Genomic DNA, 23,442 nt, shown 5'->3' with positions numbered 1-23,442 from the left:
CACTGTTGCCATTATTGTAATTATTGTTATAATTAACAAATGATCTAGCATCCTCCAGGGCCTGTAGGTCTGGCCACCCCTGATTCGTGGAAACAGAAGATAAGATGGAGGTAAGATCCTTTTACATCCACTTGTAATTGGTGATGAAAGGGGAAGCTTTGAGCTTTCATTGGTGTCTTAAGAGTGCCCACCAACTGCCTCCTATTGGTTATAATGCAGATATTATTTTTTAGGGTCACAGTTGGACTTCTTTAATTATCATATTACTATCAATTTTTTTAAAAAAGGAGGAGGGGGGAGGTGCACCAAGGTGAACACAATAGATTGAGAGCCAGGTCTACAGGTCCTGAGTTCAAATGTGACCCTGTGATCCAGGGCAAGTCACTTAACTCCCATTGCCTAGCTCTTACCACTCTTCTGCCTTAGAACCAATGCACAGTATTGCCTCTAAAATGGAAGGTAAGGGTTGGAAAAAATGCCATCTCCATTCTGGGAGTTCAGCCCAGATGAAAAAAAAAATAGATTCAATAAATAAATACATGTCCCTCAGATAACGTGAGTACAGTGCTTGGGGGAATTGTTGTACCCAGCAAATGCCATCCCTGTGACTCATAGACAAATGAAGAATAAAGGACATACAAGAGAATGTACTCTAGGTGCCAAATCTCAATTCCTAACCATAATTTTTAGATAAAGACATCCTGACATCACCACAGAATTTAATATGTAAAATAGCTTAATCTTATTCTCATTAAAATTTACACAAAACCCCATCAAATTTTCATGAATTTGATCATTCTTTTAAAAATTCTATAAATCTTGGGGTAAAGCAAGAAACTTTCTACACTTTTCCATTTTTTTCCCTTTCTCCCTAAGGAGACCAGACCAAGAGGAAAAAGAAATGAAAACTGCTTAAGTTGGACTTCATTTCTAATCTGATTATTCAATGAAGTTTCATTACTTCAAAACAAAATACCTTCCCATTTTTTTTTCTTTTTTAACAGAAAGCTTCATGGATTTTTCAAGCACCCTCCCATTTCTTTCCTTTTTTTTAATTTAATTTTTTGTTTTATCCATACTTTCTGTCTTAGAATTGATACTGTATATTGGTTCCAAAACAGAAGAGCACTAAGGGTTAGGCAGTGGAGGTTAAGTGACTTGCTCAGGGTCACACAGCTAGGAAGTATCTGAGGCCAGATTTGACCCAGGACTCCCGTCTCTAGGCCTGGCGCTCAATCTACTGAGCCATCTCACTGTCCTCTCCTCACATTTCTTTTTAAACTGATTTTTGTCATTGGTCCTTGAAGAGATGTGTCTCTCTAACCCCAACTCATCATCCCTGAATTTTTCAGACCAAAGTGCTCCTTCTGACTCTCATTTCTGCCTGGTGTGTTATCCCTCCAGTAGCATCCCTGCTTCTATATTTGTATCCCCCAGAACTTAGCATTCTTGTAAGAAATAAAAATATCTGAACCAGAATCCTGAGCTGAAAAATCTAACTTGTATGTGCAGGTGAATAAATTTGGAGGTCATCTTATTTCTAACACTGCTTGGCACATAATAGACATAGTACATGTTTTTGTCATTCCATTCATTTAGCATTCCAATTTCATTTTTTGGGTATGTCTTTGTTTTTTTGAACTCTTAACCTTCTGTCTTAGAATTGATTCTAATTCCATAGCAGAAGAGCACTAAGGAAAAGAAACTAAGCAATGTTCAGAGAGTTGTTTGCCCAGAGTCACACTACTAGCTATGTATCAGAACCATCCAATTTGAAGATAAGTGACTTCTCAGGGTCACACAGCTAGAATGTATCAGAGGCCAGATTTGAACCCAACCCCTCCCAAATCCAGTCCTGGAGCTCTATCCACTGAGCCACATAGCTACTGATCTAGGTATGTTTTTAAATCATGTTCCAACATTCTCCTTTTGATCTATCAAGCTTAGTTATCAGGTGTTCTAGAGAAATCCTTTCTGCTTTGGCCATGGAACACTGAAGGAATCCATAGAGCTTTTGGGCAACTGAGTACCTGGGGCTCACACTTAGCCATCTTGGTATTTGGAGATCCCTTGCTTTTAATTTATTCTTTGCTCAAAATCAGGTTATCATCTCAGTATTCTACCACTGCCACCAATTTTTATTACTTCTTTAGTATAATAAAATAACAGAAACATGAAAATTTTGTTTTCTAATGTTAAATTTTGTTTAATCATTGAGATATATGTGTAGGTAGAGGTATATTATACATATGTATGTGCTGTATATATTTTTCCATAGGTATGTATAGACATATATATGCATACATAGATTTAAAGCAAGAATACTCACAGCAGAGGAGCTAGTATGGCCTTTCAGTTGTTGAATGATAAACAACTTACTTGCTTTCTCTCAGGCCTGTTGAAATATGTGCATCTAGGACCCCAGTGGAGAATCTTGCATGAGGTAGAGCCTCATCAAGCCTGAGAAGCCACTGAGGCTTCCCTCCACGGTCTTTTGTGGGTTTGTGTTATTTGACCCCCAAGCCAAACCAAACCATCTAGATTCAGTTTTTGCCCTTCTTGGGAAGATGACTGAATACTATGGTTTAGACTATCCTAGGGAGCTTCCTAGAGCATCTGTATAAAACATTTTATTGCCGAGATGAGGGGGGTTATACAGTGGGATCCCCTAGTGGACATCTTTTAGAACAGTGATGGCAAACCTATGACACAGGTGCCAAAGATGGCACACAGAACAATCTCTGTGGACACACCCTACCCTTTCCCCCAGAGTTGGTTACTAGAAAGGCAGAGGGACTTGGGCAGAGCTGCTCCCCTCTCCCTCTCCACTGCACCTGATGACAATTTTCCCCCATCCCCTTCCCCTCCGCCCAGCAGCCCAATGGGAGAGCTTTCTCCCTCCTCTATGTGGGGTAAAGGAGGAGGGCATGACATGCTATTGGTGGGGGGTGTGCATGGCAACCCATTTCTAAAAGGGCCATCACTGTCCTAGAATCACCTCTTTCCTTCTTCCTCTACGTTGACATAAGAATAAGTAGTCTGGTAGCGAGGGGCTTTAGTGGCTCATGTATCTATTGGACATTGTAAAACATTTGACATCAAAAAATGTAATTCTTAGAATGAAGGTTCTTTACCTTTTTTTGTGAAATGAACCCCCTTTTCAGAGTAATGTTTTTATATGCATAAAATAAACAGCTAAGATTACAAAGGAAACCAGTTACTGAAATAGTAGAAGAATAAGATCACAAACTCCTTCCATCCCCTCCATTAAAAACTGTCTTACAAAGTAGAAGAAATTAAAATTGCAGCTGTACTGGGAAACACCTATAATGTACTCTCAGTGTCCTTGAAATGATTGTGTATTGGCAGATAAAACAAGGCTCCGGGATAGATCTAGAACACTTTACACATAATTCACAGTTACCAAAACAAATGTTTGTATCGTTGTTCATAACATTGTCAGTGAATGATGGGAATTTTTTTCTCTTTTTGTTCTCCTTCTCCCTAAAAATAAAAACAAAAATAGAAAAATCCAGCTGCTGGGAACCTAAGATTGAATTAATGAGGAGGATTTTATTGGGAAAATAGAAGAACAGGACCCTGGGAAGAAAATTACATAGCAGGAATAATGTTTTAGAGTTGGGAGAGAATTTAAATATTTGAGCAAATTTCTTTCTCCTTCCCTCCTTCCTTAATTTTATAGATGAAGAAAGCAAGGGCCAGAAGGAAAATTGTTTTCCTAAAGTTACAAGCTAGTAAGTTGCAGAGCTGGGATTCTGACCTTCATCCTTTGATTCTGAAACCAATGTCATTTATCTCTGGTCTCTTTGAGAAATAGACCCATTAGTGGTATTGCTGGGTCAAAGACTGTGTATGGTTCCATATTGCTCTCCACAGTGGTTGTATCAGTTCACAGTTCCACCAGCAGTGTATTAGTGCCCTAGTATTCCTCCTGGTGATCTTTTAAGAATCATGGGGGAATTTCTGGGTTAACATGGCTGCAGTCTAGATGCAGGACTCTTCCTCTCCTCTTCACCTACTGATATAAAGTACTTCAAAAGGCCAAAAAGCCAAATTCATATGAACAAAGGGACTCTATAGTAGGGCGCAGCATTGAAGGTACATGGTATTTGGGCATTTCCATACTATAAGGGGATGAAATACCTAACACCAAAACGTGAACTGATCAACCGTCTGCCACCCTACCAATTGAGCCAGAGTCAGAGCCAGTGAGCTAGAATCAGTGAGTGAGGGGGGTACCTCTAGAGTGAGCGAGGAGCACCTCTAAGTCCTTGGCAACTGACTAAGACCATCAAAGACTTATCCCTGAGAGCAGCTAGACCTGAGACCCCAGCAGGCTGAAGAGCACAGACCTTGGGCACCCACGGGGAGATAGCGCAGAGAAGGGCAGTAAACAGTAAAAGATGCAGAGGCTCGAGAGGTGGCCTCAGGCAAAAACCATGATCTGTAGTTCCATACACAGAGAGCCTGCCCTCCTCACTCAGACTTCTGACTGGAAAGGGAAGGAAAAACCACCATAGTGATGGCAAATAATGCCTAGGAAAAACAACTTCCCAATGCCAAGAAAAATAAAAAGAAGGCATTGACCCTGGATAATGTTTATGGAGGAAAAATCCAGTCTACAAAGGAAATAGAGGACATGGAAATTGGCCACAGGCTCTTGAAGAATTTAAATTGGAGCTTATTAAAAACATGGAAGGATTTTGGCAAAAAAAAGTAGGAAATAGTTCAAAAAAGAAAATAACAATTTAAAGGACAGGAACTCCCAATTTGAGAAACAGCTGGAAGCCATGAAAAGCAGGATAGACCAAACCAAAAAGGAAAATCAAAAGATTATAGCAGAAAACCAGTACTTAAAGACCAAAATTAGGCAATTGGAAGCCAATGAATGACCTTGCAAAACAGCAAGAATTGATAAAGTTAAAAAAATGACAAAAATAGAAGAAAACATAAAATATCTCATTTATAAGATGATAGATCAGGAAAATCAGTCTCGAAGAGACAATTTGAGAATCATTGGTCTACCTGAAAACCCAGAAATAAACAGAAATCTTGACATCATATTACAAGAAATTATCCAAAAATCATAGGAAGGGGCAGCTAGGTAGATTGTGGACAGAGGGTCAGGCTTGGAGTTGGGAAGTTCTCAGTTCAAATCTGGCCTCAGACACTTCCTAGCTATGTGACTCTGGGCAAGTTACTTAACCCCAATTGCTTAGCTTACTGCTGTTCTGCCTTGGAGCCAATATACAGTACCGATTCTAACAGAAGATAAGGATTTTTAAAAAATTATAGGAAAGATACCTGAAGCCTGGAGAATAATTGCAAACATTCTGATTTTTCAAAAGGAAAAATAGTAGATTCCATAATTTTAGTATGTTGAACTTTATTTACCAGGCAGTAGCCATTTTTGTATCATTGTTCCCCAAAGCATTTTGGAGGTCAGATCTAGCATACTTCCTATAGTTATTCAAGGACTCCCTCACTGCTTATGTACTTAAAAGGAAAAAAAAAACTATATTTGTTTTGGTAAATGTAAAGGATATAAATGTGAAGTGTAGGGGCAACTAGGTGGCACAGTGGATTGAGTGCCAGATAAGTTAGGAGGGCATAGGTCCAAATCAGGCCTCAGCTACAGATGGCGACAACTAGATTGGATGAGAACTTCTAAAAATTTTTTTAGCCTAGAGAATTTTTTTTTAAAGCCAAGGTTCTCCGAGATGCTCTCTCTTGGGTCTTTTGGACTTCCGTTTTGCAGCAGGCGTGTCTCTTGCGTGATGTGAGGTTATTTTGTCTAGGCCTCTGGCCTAGGCACATGTTTCTTACTTGTATATTCTTTAATCTTTAACCTTTAATAAACCTCTAAAAAATATAATACTTCTTGCAGAGAGAAACTAATTTCTACCTGCCTCAGTCTCCCCATCTCCCCTAAATTTTAATCTTTACAGAAGTAAGGCCTAGGAATGGGTCTTGATAGAGTTATGAATTTTTCCAGGCATTCTGAAAAACTAATTGGCACTAGATCCAAAAAATTAAACAGAGTATTCTTTCTGACTCAAGGATCCTATTGCTAGGATACCCAGAGAGGTCAAAGACAGAAAGAAAAGAGCCCATGTGTGGGTTAGAAACCATTCAAGGTGCAGAGTAAGACATGTATTTTTAGAAATGGTTGATATGTGAATTTGTTTTGCTTGACTACACTTATTTGTTGTAAGGGAGAGAAGTAGTAGTGGCATTGATGCAGAAGTGGAGGGAGAGACAACTTAAAAATAAAAACAACTTTAAAAAGAATTTAGGAGAAGATAGGGACAAGCAGTGTGTAGTACTGTTAACTTTAATGTATACTCAGATATTCAAATTGAGCTGTGATCTCATCAATCCAGGTTTTTCCAACAAAGATAGACCCCAATCCATTCATTCTTGCCCAGCAGCAGTAAGGACTAGGCAATTGGGGTTAAGTGATTTGCCTGGGGTCACATAGTTGGAGCGGGGGCTGCCAATGGCACACTCAGGTTGTTCACCATCATCCCTTGTAGTTGATACAAAACCGACCCATCTTTTTTTCCTGTCCTACAATTCCTTACTGACATCTTCCAAGTTCCTCATTAGTCATAAGTTGCAGCCCCATCTCCATGTACCTCTCCATTGCCCTCTGCATGATGTTCCTATTTAGTTCTTTAGCTGCAAAGGTGTTTTACAAGACTTTCCACCACATAGTAACCGTATTGAAAAGATAAGACTGCTTTCACAGATAGATTGTAGATAGTGAAATAACTTTGTAATTCCTGAAAATAATCCATTCCATTCTCTTCTTAGCAAATAAAAGGCTTTGTTAAAAAATCCCCGGTAAACTCAATGGATTCTTTTTTTTTTCAACCCTTACCTTCTTAGAATCAATACTAAGTATCAGTTCCAAGACAAAAGCAGTAAGGACTAGGCAATTGGGGTTAAATGACTTGCTCAGGGTCCCCCAGTGAGGCAGTATCTGAGGCCAGATTTGAAACCAGGATGTCCTGTCTCCAGGCCTGGCTCTCTATTCACTGAACCACCCACCTGCCCCAGCACAATGTGGATTCTTATATTCTTTTCATCTTTCAATTAAATGTAAAGTGGTGAAGACTGCTCTTTTGTTAAATATTACTTGTAAAAACTTCCATTTGTAATAGATGACTATCATAAGGGTTTTGTATAAATGGAAGATTGGCTGTATAAGTTAGAGGAATCCTAATAGTCACTTTTTTCCCACATTAATGTGGTCCAAAAATTTTCCCACCCCTTTGATCTCTTTCCCTCTTTCAGACACTTTATAAAACTGCTCCTAGATGTTTGAGGATCTTTGTATACTAGCTACTGAGCTCCCTCATAATCATATTGTCTCCAGCCCAGATATCTTTTATTCTTCTATAAATACTCTTTTATCCTTTCTGCCAGCTTTCCCTGGATATTTTCTCATCAATACTGTTGCTACACAGGCCAGTGAACTATTAAATGAGTTAACGCTAGTTGAGATTAGTGTACATTTGGAGTTTGACGTCCAGATTCTGACAGCAGATATCATAGATTGCGTCATTGTCCACCATGAAGGTGCTGTCCAAGTACCCCAGTGTTGTATGAGTGGTTAGGATGGAATTGCAGGTCGTTATTACAACTGCAGATACCTATGGCACTGGGTAGATGGCAAACTCTAACTTGGACTTTTTGCCACAGTCAACAAAGAGCCTCTCCATCAGCAGAGAGATGAAAGCTAAGCTTGTGCTCCTCCCAAAAACTATTAGGAATCCCTGTAGCCCTGTGCACTGGTCCAACAGTTTTCAGATGTGTCCAATATAAGATCAGTTATCCCCTTCCCAATAATATAACAGTCCCAGACATAGTTATTATTAGTAGCATCCTCCTGGCTAGAGATCAGCTGCCCAGGGTGAAATAGCTGTTTATAGATTCTGATCCAAACCCCACACCTCACCTATTACAGTAGGCTTCAGTTTTACAGTCTGCTCTGGACAAAATACTTACCTGCCCCTGCCTCATTGAAAAAAGGTTGTTTTGGGTTGTTTTGTTTGTTTGTTTGTTTGTTTTTAATAAACCCTTACCTTCTGTTTATTGATTCTAAGGCAGAAGAGTGGTAAAGTCTAGGCAATGAGGGTTAAGTGACTTGCCCAGGTTCACACTCTGAGAAGTGTCTGAGGCCAGATTTGAACCCAGGACCTTCCAGCTGCCCTCTGAAGGAGGTTTTAAAGGAGTCATAGCCATCCCCAAGGACAATATGATTCCCTGCAAGCATTATTCATCTGTATTCCAGCCTGGTTGACATGGATAGAAATACACTTGGGCATGGTTGCTCTGGTGCGTGAAGATAGAAAGCTCACACTATTGACTGCAGATGGGTCTGTCAACACAGTAAATCCCCTATGCCATCTTTCTACTGGTTTTACCCTCCATTGCTTCCCTCTGCTTTGAGATGATACTATCCATAATTGTCAGTCATTTTTCTTCACAGGGCTTTACAAACCAATTTATATTCAAACCCAGGGTTGCTTTTGGCAGCCATCTGTCTCTCTTTCTCTCTCTGACAAGTAAAGGCACATAATTGCTGACCAAGGTGCTTTCTGGCTGCTCTTGCGTTCCTTGTTGTGGCAAATGATTTACACTGGTTAAACTTGCAGATTGCCCTCCATTTCTCTTTCTTTTTGGTCTTCACAAAATCTGATTGTACACAAACAGTTGATTCAGGGTTAACTCCCACTTTAGTAATACAACTTTTCCTATTCTGCCCAAAATAACATCTCTTTCATTCTTTATGGGATTATTTGATGCTCATCATGTCTAGTACCCACCAATTCTTTTTAAAGACTGAATCATGAAGCTTCTGTATAGTCTGTAAGCCTGTCCTTTCTTTTTATTTTTCCAAATCATACTTTACCCTCTATTTCTCCCCAGCCTCATCTTTTTTTTTGAAGTCTCCAAATATCAGAGTGAATTTTGGTTTTATTTGGAGGATCTTATCAGATTCTTTGTTGAATTTCTCTTTTACTTCAACCATGTTGAAGTGGTTAGTGACAGCCTAAGTGACAAAATGGATAGAGAACCTGACCTAGAGTCAAGAAAACCCAAGTTCAAATCCAGCCTTAAACAATTACTTTTGAGAAGTACTTGTGAGAAGACCTTGGACAAGTCACTTTATTTCCAATTGCCTCAGTTTCCTCATCTATAAAAAGGGAATAATAATGACACCCACCCCTACCTTTCAGATTGTTGTGAACATAAAACTTGTAAAGCACTTTGCAAACCATAAAATGTTAAATAAATACTTTTATTTGTTCATAATAATAGCTAGCAAGTAGCTATTATTATTTTTATGGTGATCTTTTTGCAAATATTTAACAGTTTTACAATAGGTGATGACCAAGTATCTCTTGTAGCTGATAAAATGCCTCCATTATCTCTCCAAGGAATACCTGTGAGTCCCTCTTCCATTTAACTGCAACTTCCTTCTTCTGGCTCTGTTTATAGTAAGAATGTCTAGATCTGAGATCCACAAAATCCTACTTCAGTGCCTTATCATGGAGTAGAGGTTATCAGAACCAATGGGGAAGCTCTGTGGCTCTGTGACTAGATAGCCAGGCCTGGAAACAGGAAGCCCTAGGTTCAGTGACCATGAGCAAGTCACTTAACCCTAGTCACCTAGCCCTTATGCCCTGGAACCAATACTGAGTACTGATTCTAAGATAGAAGGAAGGGGCTTAAAAAAAAGGGGGGGGGGAGGAATGCCACCTGAGTATAAGGCCTGGCAGCTTCCAACTCTGCTAGAAAGACTTTCAGAATGAGTGAATGAACAATAATGCCATTATTAAGCACTTACTGTATGGCCGGAACTATCCCAAGCTTTGGGGCTAGAAATACATGAAAACAAAGCAGTCACTGCCCTGAAGGAGCGGACAGCTTCATGGGAGAAGACAGAATAGACTGTGGAGGGGCAAGAGGAGCAGAGCAGAGGAGAGGAAGAAACTGTTTTAGGAGGATCAGCCTCTCTCAGTGTGGCAGGGCAGCTCAGAGGAGGGCTGGCCACCTGGGGATAAGATTGTTTCAGCAATGGCAACTCAGGAAACAACATAGGTTTTAAAAATCATCCTTGGCCCTGGTTAGCCCCTTCCTGCCTCTGCAATGACAGTGGCAGCGCTGTCAGAAAGCCGAGGGAGGGTGAAGAATCACAGGACGTTTAGGCCATCAACAAGTAAGTGTGCCTCTTGCTGGGAGAATAGTAATGTCACCCTTGACTTTCCTGCAGTATGTATGAAATCAAGCATCCTTGTTAGGTCGTGTTACATAATCAAGATGATAGTTTCACAGTCCTCTTTCTGTTCCTTGTGTATTTGTGTGTGTGTTTATTTTTAAATTGTTGCTCCCTTTTTACCCTCCACTCAGCTGTCCAATTGATCTTCCTCACGTTCCCACCCACCCCCACTCAATAAAGTCCAATCCCTCTCTGTTGCCTCCAGGATCAAAAGAAAATCATCTATTTGCCTTTTTTTTCTCTTTTTCTGTCTTTGGATCATTTCTAAGTATTGGTTCCAAGGCAGAAGAACAGCAAGAGCTAGGCAATTGGGGTTAAGTGATTTGCAGTGTCTTAAGACCAGATTTGAACCTAGAACCTCCTGACTTCAAGCCTGGCACTTTATCTGCTATGCTACCTAGCTGCTCCTCTCTGTTCTGCTTTATTACCTGGCTACTTTCTACCTTTCTAGTCTCCTTGCACCTTATTCAACAGGGCCCTCTGTGATCCAGTGACACTCCTCCCAATGTAGGGCTTTTTATTTTATTTGTTTTTTATTTTTAAATCTTTACCTTCTGTCTTAGAATAAATACTAAGTGTTGGTTCCAAGGCAGAAGGAACAGTAAGTACTAGGTGATGGGGGTTAAGTGACCTGCCCAGGGTCACATAGCTAAAAAGTGTCTGAGGCCAGATTTGACCCCAGGACCTTCCATCTCCAGGCCTGGCGTTCTATCCACTGACCTACCTAGCTTCCCCAACTCAGAAATTTTTCACTGGCTCTTCTCCATAACAATGGGATAGACTGGCTCCCTCCTCATCTCTGCCTTTCTGGCTTCCTTGAAATATCATTAAAGACCCATCTGTTGCAAGAAACCTTCCCAATCCTTCTTAATGCCCTCTCTTTTAGATTGATCCTGTTTACATCATGTTGGTACATAGTTGTTTGCATTCTTTCTCCTCCATAGACTGGGCGTCTCATGAGATAATGGTCTCTTTTGCCTTTCTTTAAATGCCTGACAAAGAGCACATTGCCTGATACATAGTAGGCACTTTATAACAGTTTGTTGATATGTTTATTTTATATATATATTTTTAAATCATCTTCTATCTTGGTAATAAACTAAGGGCAAAGGCTAGGCAATTGAGATTGAATGACTTGCCCAGGGACACACAGCTCGGAAGTATGTGAGGCCAGATTTGAAACCAGGTCCTTCTAATTCTAGGCTTGGTTTACTATACAGCTTGCTGAACCCTTACTTTTCACCTTAAAATTAATACTGGGGAACAGCTGGATAGCTCAATGGATTGAGAGCCAGGCCTAGAGACGGAAGGTCCTGGTTCAAATCTGTCCTCCAACATTTCCTAGCTGTGTGACCCTGGGTAAGTCACTTAACCCCCGTTGCCTAGCCCTTACCACTCTTCTGCCTTGGAAGCAATACACAGTATCGATTCTAAGAAGGTAAGGGTTTAAAAAAAAAAAGAATTAATACTGGGTGTTGGTTCCAAGGCTGAAGAGAACAGTAAGGGCTAGCCAATGGGGGTGAAGTGCCTTGCTCAGGGTCACACAGCTTGGAAGTGTCTGAGGCCAGATTTGAACCTAGGACCTCCCGTCGCTAAGCCTGACTCTCAATCCACTGAGCTACCCAGCCACCCCCAGTAATATTGTTTAAAGTATCAGAACCAAGATTCTAGCCCAGCTAATTCCAGTCCAAATGCTTTTACCACCTAGCTCCCTTCAACTCCCTTCCCTTCTACTTCATGGGAAGATTGAAAACTGGATGCTCTTGAATTTTCGATATTTAGCAGGATGACATTAATGCTTAGAGCTAGTTAGCTAGCTGTCTCCTTGTCATGGGCAAGGTTCAGCCTCACTTGCGACTCCAGAACGTGGTGGATGATCAGTCAAAAAAAATAACAAATGGAAAATAGCTGTATCTTTATGGCCATGGGAATGCTATGCATCTGATAGCTGCTCTGCCATCCAGGCTCTGCCACCCAAGCTCGATATTTATCTTTATACCCATTTTCTTGGCACATAGATACATTACCTAACACACATGTCTAAATAGAGATAATTGGAAAAGTGATACATTAACTTTTAAGAAATAACTTGATTAACATTCGATATTCTTGTATTTGACAACATAAAGGTTCCACACAAGATAAATGATTTCGTCACAGGTGGCTTAATTTTCTCATTACCTTGTGAGATTTTTTTGAACTTACAATCAAGGAAATTTACTTATTACTTTTAATAAAATGGAATAACGAATTAGAAGTTATTAAAAGACCTTTCAACAATCATATCATTGATGTTGAGGGGTGCTGGGAACACAATTCAGATTTAATATTAGACTCGTCATTTTTCAGGGTTTACTAGGGAGTTTCTGAGTTACTGAGGCATGTTGAAGCTTAGTGTACCTGTAGTGTACCTATACATCTTGTATGGGCCTTTATGATTGATTTGTGTGCTGGCTTCATGAGAATAAGTTTCTGTAAGTGGGAAAGTTCTGGGCTTGGCCAGTAGCTGTGATTTTATTGGGAATTATGAACCTAAGTGAAAGTTAACCCATGATAGTCTTTTGGGATTGGGTTTGAGGGTCTGATCTTTTAGTGATGTTTTGGGGAATTAGGGCAATATTTTGCTCTTGCATTATTCCTTCTGAGACTAGGGAGAATGATTGTCATGTCAATTTCATAGGTAAGGGATATTGATGAGAGGTGTTATGCAAGGGGGACTGAGTGGGCAATCCCATCTTGCCAAGAGCCACTCTGTGGCCTCCTTAGCTACCATGTGTGACTCTGTCACGGCATCATGGCCTGATGGCTCCCAGCATCTCCTGTTGTACAAATGCCCAACAGAGATTCAGACTGCACCAAAATCCTTTTGGATTGAAAAAAACCTTAGTTTTATTTTGCCCAGCATTGCATGAGAGGAATATAACGTTGGATGTTTATTAACCTTGACATAAAATATTTATTCTCTTTTGACTTGTGCATTTTCATTTAGTATTAAAATATTCTTTTGGCAAAGTATTCATCCCATCATTACTTTCAAACTCAACTGTAAGATGAGATGAAGGATAACTAAAAGATTATAATTATAGCTTTTTATTCTTAAAAATTACTCAGTGTAAAATTCTGTAAACTTTAAATGAATCTTAATGTTACCAGATGCTTTATGTGGCTCCTAGTGAGGCTGAGTAGTATGATGGATCTTAGATCTGATAAGAGCCTTCCCCAAATCATTTCCTTTCTTTCTGGAATTCACCATGAACTTTATATTAGACATTATTGTATTCTTTATCACTTTTCATTTGCCTCTGGTACCCTTTACATAATATACCTTTTGGGGTATATTAGCCCCATGACTTCTAAAAATATGCTTCTTTACTATATATGTTGTTTTAAAACTGCTTTCACACACTGGTCCATATTCTAGACATTTCCTGTTGGCAACATCAGTCAGTAGGCATTTTTTCAGGTCCTAAGGTTGTGCTAGGCACCTTGTTGGGATTCTAGGGCAGAAATACCATACCAAAAAATACACATTTCTTAAGTGCCTATTAGAATCTAGGCATCATGCTAGCTGGAGATAAAATAAGAAAAGGAAAGGAAAAGGCAGTCCTTGCCATCAAGGAGCTTCTACTATATCGAGGGAAACTATCCATGGTTTTTAAAAGTGTACATGTACAAAATATATACACAATAAATATAAAGTAATGGGGGAAGTTGGGGGAGCATGTTACTTAGCTGACATAGTTGTCCCAGGAACTAAACTGCAAATAAACACTAGAAATCCTAAGAGACAGGTGAGGAGAGGATGAAAGTATTCAGGCATCAGGAATTGCTTGTGTATAGTCATGGAGATATGTAAAAGAGGGTCATACATGAAGAAAAGAAAAGCAAAGTAGTTTGGCTAGACTCAAGAGTATGAGAAGGAATGTAATTTATATTAAGGATGGAAAGATGAGTTAGAATTGAGTTGTAAGGGACTTTTTGAGTAGCAGAGTTTGTTTATATTTGATTCTAGAGGCAATAGGAAGCCATTGGACTTTATTATGGGAGTATGATCAGAAATCAAAGGAAGTTATTTTTAGGAGCAACTAGGTGGCTCAGTGGATAGACTGAGAGGCCTGGAGTTGTGGAGATCCTGGGTTCAAATTTGACCCAAGACACGTCCTAGCTATGTGACCCTGGGCAAGTCACTTAACTCCAGTTGCCTAGCCTTTACCACTCTTCTGCCTTAGAACCAATACTTGGTATCAATTCTAAGACAAAAGACAAGTATTTAGAGAAGGAAGGAAGGAAGGATGGGGGGGGGGGGGGAAGAAAGTCACTTTTACAGATGGATTGAAATGGGGAGGCAGGGAGTCCAGTTAGAAGACTGTTGCAATAGTTTAGACTAGAGACAGAGTGCCTAAACCAGGGTTGTGGCTGTGAATAGAAAGAAAGAGACATTATGTACAAGATGTTGCAGAAGTAGAGTTGACCAATCCTTGGCAACTGATTGGATATGTGGGGTGAATGAGGGTGAAAAGTAAAAGATGACCTCAGGGTTGCTGAGTAACTGGAAGAAGAGTGGTATCCTCCATAAAAACAAGGAAGTTTGGAAAATGGCAACTTGTGAGTGAAAGATCATGGGTTCTGTTTTGAGCATGAGCATATTCAGTTTGAAATGCCTATGGGACATTCAGTTCAAAATGTCTACTAGGTTGTAGAATTGGTCCTTGGGATAAACATGGATATCTAGCTCTTTGAGTCTTCTCTAGAGTTCATAATTAAGTTCATGGAAATTGATACAGTCAATCAAGAAAAACTTTGGAGAGAAATGAGAAAGAAGCTAAGGGCAGAGATTTAGATATACCCACAGTGGGCATGATACGAATAATGGTCCAGTAAGGAAGTCAAAGAGCTGTCACACAGGAAGAAAATAAAGAAGAGAGAGCATCTGAAAGAGGATAGTGATCAACAGTACCAAATATTATTGCATGGAGGTCAAATAACTTGAAGTTAGCTTTTTCAGGCAAATCTCCTATTTGAACTGTATACTGCCTTGTATAAAAGGTATTACATAACTTCACAAATAGTTTTAACTGTATATCATAATGGGGCATCTAGGTGTCTTAGTGATTATTAGAGAGCGTGATCTGGAATAGGGAAGTCCTGGGTTCAAATGTGATCTCAGACATTTCCTAGCTGTGTGACCCTGGGCAAGACACAACCCCCATTGCTTAAACTCTTATTACTCCTCTGCTTTGGAACCAATACATAATATTGAGTCTAATATGGAAGGTAAGAGTTTTTTTTAATTGTCTCTCCAAAGTCTCTTTACTAATGTACACTATTGTTACTACTACCTCAATTTTTAATTTTTTAGGTAATCGTAGTTTTTTGTTTATTTTTTTCCTTTTCAGGGTTCTTGCCTACACATAGCAGGCACAACAGCCAGTCCAGCAACTTAACCCACAGTCGCAGCAGCAGCAAAGGCAGCGTGGAAGAGTTTATATCTCAGCCTAAGCAGAAGGATCTAGCAGGCAGTGTGCGACAAAAAGTGCTCATGCACTATGAGGTGTATATGGCCAGGTGTGTCCCAAGAGAAATCCCAAGTCCCCAGAGGAGCCCAGTCCAGAGTGCAGAAAGCAGCCCTACAGCTGTGAAAAAGGTAAGCTCACTTGTCCATGCTTTACCCTTTTGCTCTTTTTAGTTAAGGAATAGGGAGGGATATGCAAGAAGATAAGTCAAGATGAAAGGGAGTGTGAGTATGAGATTCCCTAGAGTCAGATTCCCCAGGACTCATTTTCTCAGCTACATTCAGGGCTGCTCAAGGCTGTAATGGCCAAAGTACAAGTGAAAGTTGACCTGGGAAATCTTCATTTGTCATAGGTTATTCTAAAACCCTACTTATCCTCTAGACCTGCAAAGTTTAACTACAAATGTAATGTTCTAAAACATTAATGTTGCTGCCAAAGAATACCATCGATTTCTTTAGTTAGGAGAGCTGATAGAGTTAAAGGTCAGATTGTCTTGAGTGGCAAGCATCCAGCAGTTATCTTTTTTTTATGCCCTTCACTCAGACTTCTGGTTTTTTTCAACTTTCCTATATGTCAGCTATTTTATTCAGACCAAAGAGACTCCAGTGGAACCCCCCCCCCCCACCTGATTCAGCTGACCATGATAAAATCAACAAGAATGTTTTAAGATTGGACCCATAAATTAGAGTTCAGTTTCATGAGAAAAAAATCAATTTTCCAGTGCTCAGGCACTAGTTTGCAAGTTGCCAGAAATAAATCAGTCATGAAAAAAAGAAGACGGGGGTTATTTATTCTTCCTGTCATCCAATAATCTCACTGAACACCAGTATGGCTTGCCATTCTGCTACCGACATTGTTGGTTACCTCCTTTATGTCCTGCATTGTGCAGGTTAGACTTTGGAGGACATAGTACTGGGGACATGGACCCTGTCTTAAAGGAGTCTCAGAGTCTAGTTGGAGTGATAAGACACAAAAAGACAATGAATATGGTAACATGAAAGGCCATAGAAGAGCCTAGTTCCCCTACATATATTCCAACAGACAATAAAGGTGGCATCAGATCAATTCATAACCAAGAAGACCAAAGAGAAACAGAAGCAAACTTGTCCATCTGGTTCAGGACTTCATAAAAAGATACCTAGAAGCCTGCGGAGGCTGGAAGAAGAACTTCACCAGAAAAGGAGAGCCCATCAGAGCCCTGGTTAATGGGCCTGAGCACAGAACTCTAGGGAAGCCTAAAGTCTATAGATTCTCTCAGAGATGCTCCAGGAAGGCCTAAAATCTTCTGGAGCTCTGAGAAGGGATGCACAAACCAGTGGAAATATAGTCAGTGAGCACTGGGGCTTGGCCTATCAGAAAAGAGAATTGAGGATTTGCCAACACCTGCAGGTCAGTGACCTGGAAGCAAGTTCAGGGTGATGCACACCTAGGAACATTTGAGCCCCAGCAAGAAACAAGGGTAGCACCATGCCAGGGCAGGTGTGCCAAAGGGTTTTTATGAGGTCAATATGATCTCAAACATCCCATTGGGGCTTGTTAAGGCCAAAGCAGGTGATAGAACTAATTCCCCATTGGGGATTGTGCAAGGAAGAAGGCTGTTAGGCCAACTACAACATTGCATTAGGCTATTAGGAAACTGAGAGAGAACACACGGAATGAGATAGAGGATTGGCCCCAAAGAAGCGGTAGGAGTGGCATTTAAATGAGAGGAAACAGGACCAAACAAAACTACTTACCCCTGTTAAAAGTAGCAGAAGGGGGGGGCAGCTGGGTAGCTCAGTGGATTGAGTCAGGCCTAGAGACAAGAGGTCCTAGGTTCAAATCTGGCCTCAGACACTTCCTATCTGTGTGACCCTGGGCAGGTCACTTGACCCCCATTGCCTAGCCCTTACCATTCTTCTGCCTTGGAACCAATACATAGTATTGACTCCAAGACGGAAGGTAAGGGTTTAAAAAAAAAAAGAGTAGCAGAAGGGAACAGAGTCTGACCCTAGCACCAAGTCCCCAAACAGGATATGTTTGAAAACAGAAAAGAGCATCAACATACTCATGAGTTAAGAGACTCCTAAGAGTCAAATACGTTAGAAAAGAACAACTCAATAACAAGTATAAATCAAGCTTCAGAGAAAGAAATGATTTGACTACAAGAACTCTTTAGAGTGATTAGGAAAAAATGAAGGAAGATCTTTTAAATGAAAGCAGTGTAAGAGCTCTAGAGGGGAAAAAAAATTGATAAGAGATTAGTTTAGAACAGAAGACTCTTTACTCAAATAATGGACTCCTTGAAAAATAGAATGCAATAGTAGATGTCTGTGACTCCAGGAGACTACCAAAAATGTTAAAACAAAATCAGAAGACTAAAATAACTCCACAAAAATCCTGGATGCTATATTTCAAGAAATCATCAATGAGAACTGCTTACAGAGGGCAGAGTGAAAAATAGAATCCACCAATCACCTCCTGATGGAACTGCAGAATGAAAGCACCAAAGTGTCATGGCCAAAATCCAGAGTTCCTAAGTCAAGACTTCCCAATAGAAGACTCTGTGAGCAGCAGCCAGAAAGTAGTTCAAGTAATGGGAACCACAGTCAGGATTGCCCAAGACTTAGCAGAAACCATTATAAAGGAAAGAAAATCTTGGAACATGAAATATGGTATTCCAAAAAAGTAAAATAAAAGCTTATAACTAAGAAAGAGAAATACCATTAGAAGGTATAAAATAACTGGGAATAGAAATAATGACATATATAGGAATTATATGAATACAGCTATAAAGTCCTGTTTACAAAAATTAAAAGAGAATTTAATTGATTAGAGAGAGACTAATTACTCATGATTGAGAACTGTCAATATAATAAAAATGACAAATACTGCCCAAATTAACATGTTGAGTGCCAAGTCAATTACAAAGTTATTTTAAAGAACTAGATAAAATATTAAAATTCTCAAGGATTAAAAGATTTAGGATATCAAGGTAAATAATTTTTTAAAGTATGAATTAATAGAAACACTACTTTCAGATCTCAAACTATGTGATAAAGGAGTAATTATCAAAATTATTTGGTGCTGGTTAAAAATGAATAAGTAGAGCAGTGTAGACACAGAAGAATCTAAAACAATTTGGTTCAGTAAGCCTAGAAAAGTGTTGTTTAGGGAAGAATTTCCTAGTGACAAAACTGCTGGGAAAAGTAAGAGAAATCTGACAGAAATTGGGTTTAGATCTGGGATTCTTAGCCTGGGATCTATGGACCACCGAGAGTGAAAAGGATTCTCTGAACTTGAATGAGGGAAGAAATCGCATCTTTATTCTCTAAAAGGAATTTAGCACTTTCTTCAATTATGAATGTAGAAACAAACATTCTGGCATAAGGACCATAGACTTCACTAGGCTGTAAAATGATTCATTGTTAACAATCACTGGATTTTACCAACATCTTATGCCTCACAATCAGTTCAAAATAGATAGATACATGACCTGAATATTCAAAATCATAACATAAACGTTTTTTAAAGAACCAAATAAGATACATTCTCAGCAATGTTTAGAAGGTGAATTCTTAAAATAATAATAATAGCACTTCTAAAGTGCTTTAAGATTTGTAAAGTACTTTACATATGTTATTTTATTCAATCCTTACAACCCTGTAAGATAAGTGCTATTATTATACTTATTTTTACAGACAAAAAAACTGAGGCATGCAGAAGTTGCTGCCCAGGGTCACAAGTGTGTGAGGCAAGATTTGAACTCATGTCTTAGTGACTTTTAAGTCATGACTTCTATCCACTTTGCCCCCTAGCACAGATGTAATTATAGGAAATGAAAAGCTTTTACATGAACAAAATTAATGCCACAAGGATAAGAAGGGAAAACTGTCAACTGGGGTGGGTTGGGGGGAATCTTGGTACCAAATAGATCTAATAAGAGTCTCATATTGATAATCTTTCTCTCTTCCTCCCTTTGTTCCTCCCTGACATTCTCTTCACCCTCTCCCTTCCCCTTTTGTCCTCTCTCCTGAATGTGCTAACAGAAATATCTAAAACCAAAAATCATCCCTCAAGTGGACAGAGGATATAAGCAAACAATTCTCATAAGAATCGGACTAACAACCATATGAGTGATTGCTTCAAATCATTAATAATAGAAGCAAACAAGTCTGATGTGTCATTTCATGCTAAGTAAATTGCCAAAGTTACAAAAGATAGGAATAGTCAGTACTGGGGATGTTGTGAAAAGTCAGGCACATGTGTCATTGATGGAATTGTCTGACAATTCTGAAAAGCAGCTTGAAATCATGCCAAGAAATTGACTAAAATGTCAATATCCTTTGACCCAGAGATTCCACTGCTAAGGAGATACTAGACAAGGTCAATGACCAGAAAAAAATCTTATACCAAAGAGCTGGAAACAAAACAGATGCCTTTTGATTGGGGAATGGATTAACAAATTATAGTACATGAACATCAAAGAGATACGGAAAAGTATAAGGAGACTAATATAAACTGATGTAAAATGAAGTAATCAGAACCAGGAAAATATATGTGTATATGTCTATGTGTACAATTTATTTACTTATTTATTTTTAAAGCCCTTACCTTCCGTCTTGGAGTCAATACTGTGTATTGGCTCCAAGGCAGAAGAGTGGTAAGGGCTAGGCAATGGGGGTCAAGTGACTTGCCCAGGGTCACACACAGCTGGGAAGTGTCTGAGGCCAGATTTGAACCTAGGACCTCCCATCTCTAGGGCTGGTTCTCAATCCACTGAGCTACCCAGCTGCCCCCTTATGTGTACAATTTGTATATGTGTATATGTACAAAACATACATGTGCATATATACATATACATTTATACCTACAATCTAAATGGGGGGATTAATAAAGCTATAAAAAACTGAATAACTTGAGATTATAAGGACCATGCTTGACTTAAAAGGAGAATTATGAGAAAGCACTTCCTCCCACTTGGTAGAAGGAGGGAACTCTAGGTTTAGAACACTGAATAAAATAAACTTTTTCAGTATGTTAGTTAATTTTCTTGAACTGTTCTGTTTCCCCTTTTTCATTCTTTATCATAAGGGGTGCCTGAGAGAGGTGAAGAGACAAGACTAGGGAGTACATCAGGAAATACAGATGATATAAAAATAAGATATCAAAAAAAATTTTAAATGATAAAAAATATGATATCAATAAAAAAGTTTAAAGAGTTTTTTTTTAAGTGATAATAGGGTTCTACTTAAAGTAGACTACAAAGCAATAATCACCAAAACTGTTTGGTAATACTGGAAAAAAAAATAGAGAAGTTGACCAGTCAGATATCCAAAAGCAAACAAACATTGTGACATTGTGTTTAATTAATTGGGAAAACAGAAAAACAGTCTGCTTGAAGTGAGGATTGCATCAACGTCTCATACCATATAGTACAATAATTATTAAATGGATCCATGACTTCAACATAAGTCGTCAGATGTTAAAATATAAGTAGTGAGGAGAGAATTTTCACAACTATAGGTAGGAGAGGAAGAGTCTTTGACTAAACAAAAAGTTTTCATGCAGAGTAAATGTAGTTAGGAATAGTGTGTTAAGTTAACTAGGGAAAAATCTTTGCAGCAAATTTCCTTGATAAATATCTGATATCCAAGCTCTATAAGGAATTAATACAAATATTTAATAACAAGTCATGTTAGTATTATTTAAAAGGAGAAATACAAGATTTTAGTAACCATGTGGGAAAATTCCAAATCATTAATAATAAGAGAAATGTGAATCTAAACTGATTGGAAAAGATGCCCCCCAAAATGGAAAACTACAATTGTTGAAGAGCCTTTGGGAATGTGGCCCTGGGCAAGTCACTTAACCCCCATTGCCTGGCCCTTATTCCTCTTCTGTCTTGGAACCAATACACACAGTATTGATTCTAAGATGGAAGGTAAGGGTTATTTAAAAAAAAAAAGCCCATGGGAGGAGGCAGCCAGGTGGCTCAGTGGATAGAGGGCCAGTTCTGGAGATGGGGGTTCTGGTTTCAAATGTGGCCTCAGGTACTTCCTAGTTATGTGACCCTGAGCAAGTCACTTAACCTTCATTGCCTAGCCCTTACCACTCTTCTGCCTTGGAACCAATATACTTAGAATTGATTCTAATTGTCTGGGAGGACAGACAAATGAATGCACTGTTTATAGACATGAATTTGTCCAACTGTTCTGGAAAAAATTCTGAAACTATACCCTGAAAGGCACTAAACATTATATATCCTTTGACCTAGTATTCCCAATAGTAGACTTCTACCCACAAAGAGGTTAAAGAAGAGGACTCATATATGCAAAATGTATTTATACCAATACTTTTTATTATAATAAGGACCTGGAAACAAAATGAGCATCTATCAAGGAATGGTTGAGCAAGTTATGGTAGAGAAATGTAATGGAATATTATTGTTCCATGAGAAATGATGAAAAAGATTTAGAGAAATCTTGCAAGACTTGTGTGACATGAGTTGAACTAGAACAACTTATACAAGACTACAGTTTTGTAAAGGAAAACAATTTTGAAAGACTTAAATCTTATCAATCCAGCTCTAAAGCACGACTCTGGGGGATCTGTGATGAAGCAGGCTTGCCACCTCTTGTCAGAGGAATGATGGATTGCAAGTGCAGTATGGGACTTGGATTCATCTGACTGAGATCTAACCAGCCTCATGACCTCAAACAAGTCACTTCCTTGTTCTGGGCCTCAGCTGCCTCCCATAAACTGAAAGGATTAGATTAGATGATCTCTAAGGCCCCTTCTTGCTCTAGGATTTTACTTCCACTTTATAAATTGATTCAATTTTCATATTTTAGTTTGAAGAAATGTTTTGATGTTTTTAGCCTATAACTTCAGATGGCTTAGCATGGTTTATAAGAAGAAATAAAGAATTTGAAGAGGAACCAAATTCATATTCCATTGCTATCACTACCATGGACAAGTCTCAGTTTCCTTTTCTGTTAAATGAGAAGTTTGTGTTATATAATTCTAAAGTCCTTTACAGTTTTGATCTGCAATCCTGTGAATACCTTATGTTTAAAGGCCTAGTGCTTATGGTATTACTACAACATCCCAGGCCAAGAAAATTTTGGGGAGATCCTATCCTTTTCCTCAAGGGTTTAATAATTTGAGATGTTAATGCAGACATAAACCATTGTCATATCACTTGTGGGCATTCATAGGAATGAAGCCACTGCCTTCAGAGAGCTTTCTACAGAAATTATACATAAAGTACACATAAATATAATGGGTGATGGTGAGTGATAGTTTTAAATGGGGAAATCTAGACTGGCTTCCACTAATACTTGAGAAGGAAAAGAACATTTTGAATTGGAGAAATCAGAGCAAGATTCACACAAGAAATGACACGTGAGGTGAGCTTTTTAAAAAACATAAGGCTCTGAAAAGGATGAAAAATTTGAAAGAGGCAGATTCTAGACAAAGGGAAAGGGCAGCCTACATTTCATGGAGTCAGTACTGGACAAAATTGGGAGAGAGCTATCTAGTAATTCAGTTTGACCGAAACATGGTGTGTGAAGAAGAGTTATAAGAAGTCAGGCAGGAAAGGGAGGTAGAGATAGGTTGAAAATGGTTTTAAAT

At 39.0% G+C, this 23,442-nt stretch overlaps 1 protein-coding gene across 15 annotated transcripts in view; it reads left to right on the top strand.

Moving 5' to 3' along the window:
- Positions 1–23,442, top strand: part of TEX2 (testis expressed 2) — a 159,411-nt gene that overhangs the window by 92,352 nt on the left and 43,617 nt on the right. For all 15 annotated transcript variants that reach the window (XM_007482574.3, XM_056817082.1, XM_016430623.2 and 12 more), the window contains one exon: positions 15,709–15,956. In XM_007482574.3, coding sequence (XP_007482636.2) covers positions 15,709–15,956 — 248 coding nt within the window. The remainder of the gene's footprint in view (positions 1–15,708; positions 15,957–23,442) is intronic.

Source organism: Monodelphis domestica, chromosome 2, assembly GCF_027887165.1.
Source record: "Monodelphis domestica isolate mMonDom1 chromosome 2, mMonDom1.pri, whole genome shotgun sequence".
Lineage (NCBI taxonomy): Eukaryota > Metazoa > Chordata > Mammalia > Didelphimorphia > Didelphidae > Monodelphis > Monodelphis domestica.
This window is presented reverse-complemented; position numbering and strand designations above follow the sequence as displayed.